The 12,055-nt window shown below is 38.3% G+C and overlaps 1 protein-coding gene across 2 annotated transcripts in view; it reads right to left on the bottom strand.

Moving 5' to 3' along the window:
• LOC132132302 (ephrin type-B receptor 4a-like) overlaps positions 1-12,055 on the bottom strand; it is a 48,493-nt gene that overhangs the window by 18,381 nt on the left and 18,057 nt on the right. For both annotated transcript variants that reach the window (XM_059544691.1, XM_059544698.1), the window contains 3 exons: positions 8,310-8,380; positions 7,948-8,229; positions 5,032-5,422 (listed from right to left, as the gene is read on the bottom strand). In XM_059544691.1, the coding sequence (XP_059400674.1) occupies positions 5,032-5,422; positions 7,948-8,229; positions 8,310-8,380 (744 nt within the window). The remainder of the gene's footprint in view (positions 1-5,031; positions 5,423-7,947; positions 8,230-8,309; positions 8,381-12,055) is intronic.

The raw sequence follows: 12,055 nt of genomic DNA on the forward strand, positions 1-12,055 counted from the left end.
TGATCAAAAATACAGCAAAAACAGTAATATTGAAAAATGTAATCATAATTTTAAAAATCTGTTTCCTATGTGAATATATACTAAAATCATTCTGATATGATGATTTACTGCTCAAGAAACATTTCTGATTATTATCAATGTGGAAAACAGTTGTGCTGCTTCAACCGTGATTTGTGAAACTTTAACCCACTAATGTTCACACGACTATTCTGGTTTTCTAGCTAAACCAGCATTTACCAGCATTAATCAGTCTGGACCACCATAGTTTTTTCAATCCAACAGAGAAACACAGGTTGTGTGGGAATGAGTGCTGTGTTATCATGTATTAAACAAAAACACCTACCCATCAAATAAACCCACACACACACACACACACACACTCCTGCCATCTTAAGAACGAACCTCATTTGTCCTTTTGCGTCAACATTTAAATAATTATTTAGACAACAAATCCAAACATGTGCTGGTGTCTATTTCAGTTGATGCTGGTTTGATTCAGGCTTGAAACCGCTTCTGAATCTCTGTGTGGCAAAGTCCAGTGTATGATATATGAAATATGATCATGCTCTTCTGCATGTTTAGCCACTCAATCACTTAATTATAGTCTAGCGACTGACACTTTCAGCAGAAAAAGCCACATGCATTCAGGTCACCCAAGAAACTTTAGTAGCTGGTGTGACATGTACTCACAACACACACACACACACACACACACGTATGAAGGAGCAATGCAGAGCCTCATTAGATAGAAACAGACGAGTTTGCCTGACCAGTTTCATTTCATAATCAGTTCTCCACAACCCTCGTATTGATGGAAACACATCTGGATTTGATTAGCATCAGTTTCACTCAGACAAAAACGTGGTCTGAATTATCCTCCCAGTTAAAGCAGTTTAACTCTGGTTTATGTGTGTGTGTGTGTGTGTGTGTGTGTGTTGATTTGCTGTCCAAGAAACATTTCTGATTATTATCAATGTTGAAAACAGTTGTGCTGCACAATATTTGTATTTCTCAGGATTCTTTGATGAACTGAAAGTTCAAAAGAACAGCATTTATTTGAAAAGTGACATGTCTTTACTGTCACTTCTCATCAATTTAGTAATAAAATTTATTAATAAAAAAGCAAATTTCTCTTTTTCAAAAAGAAAAAAGAAAGAAAGAAAAATCATACCGACCTTAAATTGTGCTGAACAGTAATGCATCTAACTTCTGAGTACATTTTCTCAAGGCAAATTTTATTTTTATAGACACACAGATTTGAATCCCATCCAATCCACAACCTCAGGGGAAAAGAAAAAATGACTGCGCAAATTACTGGCGTTTTTTTTTTTTTTGCTAGAGGATCCTCAGAGAAAACCAATCTTGCCCAGATAGGAATGTCTGTGATTGCGGTATGTTATTGTTTTCACAACTCTCCTCCTCATTTATTTTTAATCTTCGCTGAATGCTATAACTAAAGCAAATTTTCTTGTTAAACTGCCTGGAGGACTATTTCTTTTTGCAAGCTTTCTGTGTGGTCCTGCGAGTGCTGCTGGCAACCCAGTCGACGCTAAAAGACAATTACATCGATACACGAGTGTGATCTCAAAACACGCTCAGAGCAGCGTCAGGTACGATCCTCATCCGTCTTCATTCCTTCCCTTAATTACACACATAATGTGTTAAACATATAATTTATTAATTGACCACAGAGAGTCCAATCCCATCCAGATCTGTACATCGAATGACAAGAATCTGTCTTTGCCATTAAGAAAACTAATCCTGCATAAATAAAACTAAAGGAAATGCTTTCTGAAAAAGTGATATTATCTGCATTCAGCATAATGTGATTATTGAAAACACTTTACTTAAAGGTGCTCTAAGTGATGCCGGGAGTCGTAACTTCTTGTTGACGTTCAAATTGTTGTCAAACAAAACGGAGGCTAGCTAGACCCTCCCTTCTCCTCATCCGTGCACTAACCCCCAAACCCCACCCCCAAATCTTTCTTGTCGGTTATTGGCTGGAACAGTTTGTTATGTTTTGTGGTGCGGGTGAGCCCAGTTTGTTTTCTTGTTGTTTGTGGAGCCTGTGGTGTCTAGAGAGACTGCATTTGTTTACAGTGTGTTCAGGGGACAAGCAGCTAGCAGATAGTGAGGAGATGTTTGCTGGATGTGACAAAAAATGTTTTGGCCTAAAAAATGTGTGACATCACTTAGAGCACCTTTAAAGTCTTCATATATAATGCATTATAAAAGTAGTTTTAATTTAATGCACCTTATAATGCGTCATATTATCTCGTGAACCATGGTTATAATAGAGCATAATACTTATTTTATCTATTCATTGTTACACCTTTGGAAATTGCAAATGCATTAAAACACATGAAAACAAACCTTCAGATATTATATAATGCATTAAACTTTGGTTACAATTATTTTCAGCTTTTCACCTGCCCAATAAAGTCCAGTATTCTCTCTTTTATTCCCTACTTTCTTTCTCTTTGTCTCTCTGCTCATACCTAATTGGTCATGTCATCACAGTGCCTTTGTACTGGACACATCCCTGTCTGCAGGCGCCACTATTATACGCTGCCTTTGTGTGTGTGTGTGTGTTGGGTGTATGAAAGAAAGGGATGAACAGCAGATGTAGTGTGTTTGAGTGGATGAATGCTGAGTAAGTCATTGAGTGTGTGTGTGTGTGTGTGTGTGTGTGTGTGACTCCAGGGGTCCACGCCCACAGAAAGCACAGTTGCAGTGTTTAACAGACGAGTATAGACTTTAACACCCCACCCAACACAAGAAACTTACAGAGCTGAAGTCATTTTTGAAAATGGTGAGGATTTGGACTGATCCACTCCACTGAGAGACGCGATTACTCAAATTAAATTAATCTTTTTCCAGTTAAATCCTTTTTCCTGGTCAACTCAAGCTAGATCTACATGCATGCAACATGTGCAGCCCATTACCACAGAAAACCATTGTGAATCACTGAGCGCTGTAAAAATGAAAGAAAAACGTGTTTGCTGTCATTAACTTACGATAGAAGTCAAATAGAAGTGAGTTTTGTATATTTCAAAAGCTTGGGACAGTATTTATTGACAAAAAGATTAATACTTTTATTCAGACATTAAATGAATAAAAAAATGACAGTCAAGACCTTTATATCATTACAAAAGATTTCTATTCCAAATAAATGCTGTTTTATTAGCTTTCAAGATGAGATTTTTTATCAGTAAATCAGTATAACAGCATGATTTCTGAAGATCATGTGACACTGAAGACTGGAGTAATGATGCTGAAAATACAGCTGCACATCACAGAAATAAATTACATTTTACAATATATTTGGTATATATACATTTTTTTAATTGTAATAAAATTTCACAATATTATTGTTTTTGCTGCACTTAAATGCAGCCTTTGTGAACATAAGAGACTTCAGACAACACTGAAATATTACTGTTTTTAATCTTATCGACCCTAAACTCTCTAAAGCTAGTGTATGTCTTATCTGTGTCACTGTGGTCTTATTCATTCTTCAAAAGATGGCAGTCATGAATGCAATCTCACTTTTTTGGTCTTGTGACCCAAAATATCTGCTTCTGCAATTCATCTAAAATGGCAATATAATGGCCAGACGTGTACAGGGCTTTGGATTCAAGTGTCTGCTGAATGCAGAAATGTAAATGCATCCCAGATGCACAGGACTGTAATGTCATAGTGAGTGAAAATGTGTCCAGCTGTAGGACACTGATGAAATATACCGTAATCCTCTCTTCTCATTTCTCCACAGCAAGCATCTCCACTTCCTCTGGTTTAAACGGCTTTTCTGTGAGACCTTCATCTCACCCTTCTCACTCAGTCAGTGTTTTCCCTCTTTCTCAAGTGTTACAGACTTTGTCTAATTAAGTCCAATCTGTCCTTTACTGTCTCTCTGGACTCTTATCAGTGCTGAAGTTGCAGTCGTCAGTATAAACGTCCTCAAAACGTACTCTTAAGGTAGAAAAGTGTGTGTGTGTGTGTGTGTGTGTGTGTGTGCTTTTGTAAAATATTCTGTACTCGACAGTCTGTCAGGTTCATCATACATTTGTGACAGTAGTTATAAAGATGGGAGTTTATGCTCAGAAGGGTGAGCTGCTGTCTGCAGCATACGGTGCACAGTAAGAAATTGTTTCGTATGCATGGAAACCCAGTTGACCAGCTACATTTGACAAAATGTGTATCATTCAACCAGAGCACACTGTGAGTGTCCACAATGAAATGCGTTTAACCTGACCTTCGATCTCCTATGGGACGAACTGGAAGGAAGACCAGCTCTGAATTCTTTATCATTATTAAATCAGATTGTGCAACAGTATTTACTTGCAACATAATTAACACCATTGCTAGTTAACAGATTATGTTCAACTGAAAATACTCCACTGTAATTTTTCATGATCAAGTGGTAATAGAAAATACACTACAGTTAAAATTTTATTAGATTTAATACATTATTTTTAACCCTTTTTTTTTCAAAGATATTTGTCAAGTTACATAAGAATTCAATTTCAAATAAATGCTGTTTTACATTCATCAAATAATCATGAAATAGAAACATTGTGGTTTCCACAAAAATATAAACTGTTTCCAGCATTGATAATAATCAGCATATTATTCTGATTTCTGAAGATCATGTGACACTTAAGACTGGAGGAATGATGCTGAAAATACAGGTTTGATCACAGGAATAAATTAAAATTGAACATATATTAAAATAGAAAACAGCTATTTTAAATTATAATAATATTTTACAATATTTTACTGTTTTTATATGATCACATCAATATAGCCTTGATGAGTATAAGAGATTTATAAAAACATAAAAAACTAAACTAAATGCTACTCCAAGGTAGTGACACATTATAGAAGCACAATACACTGAGCCCAGAATCAGCCGTAATGAGTGTCATCATATTCCATGATATTTAAAAAAGATACATCAAAGAACTGTTAAACTGAACTGAGATTTGGCTGGATCTTTGGCTTCAGCTCATCATCTGTGTTCTCACTCACCTCTACACTCCAGTTCTCCATGGCTGGCCTCGAAGCCCGGCAGGCAAGTGCAGGTGGTGGTGGGCTGGTCCACCCACTGTCCATCTTCCCCGCAGAACATCTTGGGCGGTCTGGGATTGGGTCCAGGCTGCACTGCGTTGGCCACACACTGGCCCACAGCCTCCTGGACCAGCGAGCGTGGAACAGTCTCCGGGAAGATGGATAGTGAGCGTGTGAGAGCCGGACACTTCTTAAAGAAGACGCGCACAGATAGAAGCGCCATGCAGGCTCCCTGAGCCTGGAACGCCAAGTAGAATCCACGTTTGGTCAAAGGGCCCATACGCAGCGTTTTGACATTAAACTTCTTCTCTCCACCTTTGCGCAGCAGGAAGTCCGCAGCCACCGTGTCGACCTAATGGAAGCAGAGATACCATAAACACTGGTAAGAGAGAAATCGATTGTTCCCATGAGACTAAACGAGAGCCGACCTCATAGATAGTCAGTGTTTTCCACACATACAGGATTGAGATTAAATGGATGATCTCACATCACCTCTACAGACTTCAATAATAATCCAAACCCTATTCAGAGTGTGATCTCAAACATTTCTCATCAAAGTCTCCCGAGCCCAAATGATGTGCTATCTACAGTCATTTTAGTGTTATACTCTCGGTACTTGAGATATATAAGTGCACTTAACTGCACTCAATGTGCACAAAAATGTAATATATAAAAATTATGAATTAAATAAAGGGTAACTTAAGTGTTCTTAGAATACACTTTCATGACTATATTTTAAAGTGAAATGTCAAATGTTTTGAAAGTTTTTCTTTAAAGTGCATTTTTTTAATAATCTTTTATCATAATTTAAAACAGTGCACTTTGATGTGCTGACTAACACACTAAAGCACATTTGATGCACTTGATTATAATTTTAATTGTAGTGTGTTGTTCAATATTACATTTTTAGTTTAGATGTACTAAATTGCAACTTCATTATGTGTAATTACAAAAAATATTTTAAATGCCTCACAAGTTTCAACAGAAATTACATTAAAGTATATTTTAGTACACCATGAATGCTTGTCAGTACATTCAGCAGTGACTTTAACCATACTTTAAAGACAATAGAAGTAAGAGCACTTAGTGTACTTATGTCTTTAAGTCACTTAAAGGGTTAGTTCACCCAAATATTAAAATTATGTCATTAATGACTCACCCTCATGTCGTTCCAAACCCGTAAGACCTCCGTTCATCTTCAGAACAGAGTTTAAGATATTTTAGATTTAGTCCGAGAGCTCTCAGTCCCTCCATTGAAACTATGTGTACGGTCTACTGTCCATGTCCAGAAAGGTAAGAAAAACATCATCAAAGTAGTCCATGTGACATCAGAGGGTCAGTTAGAATTTGTTGAAGCATCGAAAATACATTTTGGTCCAAAAATAGCAAAAACTACGACTTTATTCAGCATTGTCTTCTCTTCCGTGTCTGTTGTGAGAGAGTTCAAAACACAGCAGTTTAGTGATATCCGGTTCGCGAACGAGTCACTTGATGTAACTGGATCTTCTTGAACCAGTTCACCAAATCGAACTGAATCGTTTTAAACGGTTCGCATCTCCAATACGCATTAATCCACAAATGACTTAAGCTGTTAACTTTTTTAATGTGGCTGACACTCCCTCTGAGTTCAAACAAACCAATATCCCGGAGTAATTCATTTACTCAAACAGTACACTGACTGAACTGCTGTGAAGAGAGAACTGAAGATGAACACCGAGCCGAGCCAGATAACGAACAAAAGATTTACTCGTTCACGAGTCAAGAACCGTTTCTGTCAGACGTGTCCGATTCGAGAACAGAAGAACTGATGATACTGCGCATGTGTAAGCGCAGGTAAACCGAAGGCTTGAATCAAGGGCAATCATCGAGATTGAAGAATGCCATTACGTCGAGCGCAAACCATTTTCTTCAACCGGTTTATTGAATCGAACTGTCCGAAAGAACTACTGGTGATCCGAAAACCGATGCAACCGGTTCTTGACTCGTGAACGAGTCAGTCTATTGTTCGTTATCTGGCCCGGCTCGGTGTTCATCTTCAGTTCTCTCTTCACAGCAGTTCAGTCAGTGTACTGTTTGAGTAAATGAATTACTCCGGGATATTGGTTTGTTTGAACTCAGAGGGAGTGTCAGCCACATTAAAAAAGTTAACAGCTTAAGTCATTTGTGGATTAATGCGTATTAGAGATGCGAACCGTTTAAAATGTTTCAGTTCGATTTGGTGAACTGGTTCAAGAAGATCCGGTTACATCGAATGATTCATTCGCGAACCGGATATCCAGCTGCTTTGTTTTGAACTCTCTCTCAACAGACACGGAAGAGAAGACAATGCTGAATAAAGTCATAGTTTTTGCTATTTTTGGACCAAAATGTATTTTTGATGCTTCAAAATATTCTAACTGACCCTCTGATGTCACATGGACTACTTTGATGATGTTTTTCTTACCTTTCTGGACATGGACAGTAGACCGTACACACAGCTTCAATGGAGGGACTGAGAGCTCTCGGACTAAATCAAAAATATCTTAAACTCTGTTCTGAAGATGAACGGAGGTCTTACTGGTTTGGAACGACATGAGGGTGAGTTATTAATGACATCATTTTAATTTTTCTGTGAACTAACCCTTTAAGTCTTTAAGTCACTTAAGTCTACTTATGTCTTTAAGAAGTGGGTAAAAAAAGCAGCCTAAATGTCATGTAATATTATATAAATTATTTGCATGCAATTAAGTGTCTGAAAACATTAGATACAGTTTGCACATAAGTATTTTCTTTTAACAGATATTATTCCCATAAACTCTTTTTAAAAGAAGTTGCTAAAATGTATGTCTTTTTTAAGAAAAAGTGTGTCTACATGTCTTTCTGTCTTTGATTTCTCACCTTGGAATAGGGGTTCTCCATCCACGCGGGGTGGGTTGCAGTTGCATCATCCGTGTCGCTCTCGTAGTAGTAAAGATTGAAGGTCTCTTTGCAGGATCGGTGGTGCGTGGTTCGTGATGAGCATTCGATCATGGTGAAGAGCAGCTCCACGTACACCTGCGATGCTTCTCGGCGCTCGATCAGCTTACTGCGCAGCCAGTGACTGGACGATCCGTCGACCTGGCAGATCTGATAGGTCCTAACGCTGTTGCTCTCCTCATCTAGACCGCTGACCTCCTCCCACTGCGCAAAAGAAGGAGATGGGCTGTAATAACATACGCTTTGACTGAGGTTTTGGTCTATATGGAGGGGTCAGGTCTCACCTCAGGTTTAGAGCCAGAGTTTGTTGTCCACTTCAGATCTGATGTTTCTGTCTTCGTATTCATCAGGACTTCTGTCACACACAAGATAGAGAGAGGGGGGTTCATTAAAAATAACTTAATAAATCAATAAATTTAATTTAGCCTTGTTTGCTTAATTGTGTGTTTGAAGTGTACTTCACATCTTAAAAGGATGTTTTTTCAAGAAAGAAAAAAAAGCTGGACTTTCTTTCTCCTGTTGAACACAAAAGAAGATATTTTGAAAAATGTTGGTAACCAAACGGTAGCCATTGACCTCCATAGTATGGAGAGAATAAATACTATAGAAGTCAATGGCTACCGTCAACTGTTTGGTTACCAACATTCTTCAGAATATCTTATTTTGTGTTCAACAGAAGAAAGAAATTCGTACAGGTTTGGAACAGCCTGAGGGTGAGTACTTACAGATAATATAATATTAATACAGTAAAAGAAACCGTCTCTCTTTAACATGCTTAAAGGGATAGTTCACCCTAAACTAGATCCTAGTGAACTGGCAAATTATAGGCCTATTTCAAATCTTCCATTTATGTCTAAAATTTTTGAAAAAGTTGTGTCTGCTCAATTGAGCTTCTTCCTGCAAAAAAAAAAGATCTGTATGAAGCATTTCATTCAAGTTTCAGGCCCCACCATAGCACAGAAACTGCACTTGTTAAAATTACAAATGACTTGCTTCTTGCTTTAGATCAAGGCTGCATCTCATTTCTAGTTTTACTTGATCTTAGTGCTGCGTTCGACACCATAGATCATGACATACTCATAGATCGATTACAAAACTATACAGGTATTCAAGGGCAGGCTCTAAGATGGTTTAGATCCTACCTGTCTGATCGCTACCATTTTGTTTATTTAAATGGGAAGTCCTCTCATTTATCACCAGTAAAATATGGAGTGCCACAAGGATCTGTCCTAGGTCCACTTCTATTTTCAATATACATGTTGCCCCTTGGTAAAAAGACAGAGATATTAATTATTGGACCAAAAAACAGTACACAGAATCTAGTAGACTACAGTTTGCAAGTAGACAGGTGTACTGTTACTTCCTCTACAGTCAAAAATCTGGGTGTTATATTAGACAGTATCTTGTCTTTTGAAAATCATATTTCCCATGTTACCAAAACTGCATTCTTCCATCTTAGAAACATTGCCAAGCTACGAAATATGTTACCTGTTTCTGATGCAGAAAAGCTAGCTCATGCATTCATGACCTCTAGACTGGACTATTGTAATGCACTTCTAGTGCCGCGTTTCCACCGAAATTACCCGGAACATTTGTACCAGGAACTTTTTTTCCCAGGAACCTTTTTCCCCCCCAGACCTGTTGCTTTCTGCGTTTCCACCACGGTGTAAAGTACCAGGAGGATTAGGCAAATAGACTGGTGACGTAGCTCTGCGCGCGTTTCTCAATACAAAGTACTTTGATTTTGGATGTGCATTCTCGGTAGTGCGGACTTTGTGCATTCGACTCGGGAGTGTGATGTCCACGACGACGCAAATCCGGGAAATCTGCAAACAGCAGCATATACTTGATAACTTCAGTCAGCTGACCATGGCTACTATCTTCCTCTCTGTATATTTACAATAAAACGAAATAGGATATCAAATACCACTGCCTCCTTTCATTTTCATTTAAGCATAATAACAGCTGCAGAAATGTACTTAGTTCAGGGTTATGTGTATATATACAGCCATTACAATGAAACGAAATATTATATAGATTTGCCTTTTTTATTTTCATTTTAACATATAGATAAATTGAATACAGACCAAAGAAAACCTGTTAGATTTACCCTGCAGCTGAATTATATTTTATGTTTAACCAGTAAAGAGACATCAGAGCCAGCGGCACATATCAGAAGGTCTAGCCGAGGAGAAGCTGCTTCTCGGCGGATACATGAGGACTGAGCTCCCGCTGGTCGCGTCGAGCTCACCGTCTCAGAGATCGAAACACAATTTTAAATAGGCGCTGTCTTTATAAATAAACCACAGATTTGAGTTTTAAACATCTACATTCTCGCCTGAAATACTTTTAAAATTACATTTCATGACACAATAACAGTAATATTTTGAAAATGTTGATCCGAATAAATGGTGGTTGAACTCAACCAATGCTGCGTGAACTCAACCAATCAGGATGTTTAGCGGCCAAGTCCCGCCCCCGAAAGTTCAGGAACTTTGAAAAAGTACCACCTCACCAGCAGGGACTTTCTGAGGGGCATTTTTTTACCCGGAACTTTATTTAGTTCCTGGTTCCTGCGGTGGAAACACACCAATTACCAGGCCAAAGTCCCTAGTTCCTGGGTAAAGTTCCTGCGGTGGAAACGGGGCATAGGTGGCTGTCCTGCTTCTTCAATAAAGAAGTTATAGGTAGTCCAAAATGCAGCAGCTAGAGTCCTTACCAGGTCAAGAAAATATGATAATTTTACCCCAATTTTACAGTCTCTGCACTGGCTACCTATTAAGTTCCGTATCAGTTACAAATTATCATTTCTTAATGGTTCAGCTCCTGCATACCTAACTAGCCTTATACCATGTTACAATCCATCACGCTCCCTAAGGTCACAAAATGCTGGACTTTTGGTAGTTCCTAGGATAGCCAAGTCCACTAAAGGAGGTAGAGCTTCATCACATTTGGCTCCAAAACTCTGGAATAGCCTTCCTGATAATGTTCGGGTTTCAGACACACTCTCTCTGTTTAAATCTAGATTAAAAACGCATCTCTTTCGCCAAGCATTCAAATAATGCATCTCTTAAATCGTGACTGCAGTTGCATCTGATCAAATGTGCATTCTTATTCTTTAGCTTGGGTTAAACTTATTAATTTTACTTTGTTGGATCAGCAGCTATGGTAATGATGTCTCTATTTGTTTCTCTGTTTCTGCTGGGATTTACATCCCGTGGTACCTAGGATTTACACAAGCTCCAGTCTGGATCCAGAACACCTGAGAAAAGATAATGCTGACCCTCAGAGAACCCCAGATGATGCTAACCCTGAATCAACAAACAGAACTAACAAATATTGCTACAAGTGTGACTGCATCATATAATAATTGCTGTTAATAATGTTCATCGTCTGGCTGACTACACTAGTACTACACTAGTTTCTGAAAAATCCTGTCATATGCGCACAAACTGACAGTCACCACATTTAAGTTACTACTAAATATTGTAGAAACGTAATTTTCTGTAAAGTTGCTTTGTAATGATTTGTAACGTAAAAAGCGCTATACAAATAAACTTGAATTGAATTGTGTTCAACATAAGAAAGAAATTCATACAGGTTTGGAACAACTTGAGGGTGAGTAAATGACAAAATTCAGCTTCACCAGAGCATTTGTTTTTACCGGTCCACTAACAAAAGCAGGAGCGCCATTAAAACCCATGGAAAATCATGCAGATCTGCCATTTTTCAGCACGATATGACACAGCAACATCTGAGCAATGATATTTTTCCTCCGAGCACACAGGTGGAGCTTCCCGAGGTTCGATGGTTTGGTTATCAAGTCATGGCCAGCAAAAACAAATTTGGAAACTATGGGCGTTTTTCTCTCTATAGCGACTTGCGTAACTGCAGTATCCCTATACACACATATACAGTCACAATACAAAACCACTATATAGAGTTTCAACCCAGCGGTGAATGATGGTCATTTAATTTCCAGTGACCATCCTTCCTTTCATCCATTTCCTCTCTCTCTCTCTCTCTCTCG

This window comes from Carassius carassius, chromosome 4 (genome assembly GCF_963082965.1).
Source record: "Carassius carassius chromosome 4, fCarCar2.1, whole genome shotgun sequence".
Lineage (NCBI taxonomy): Eukaryota > Metazoa > Chordata > Actinopteri > Cypriniformes > Cyprinidae > Carassius > Carassius carassius.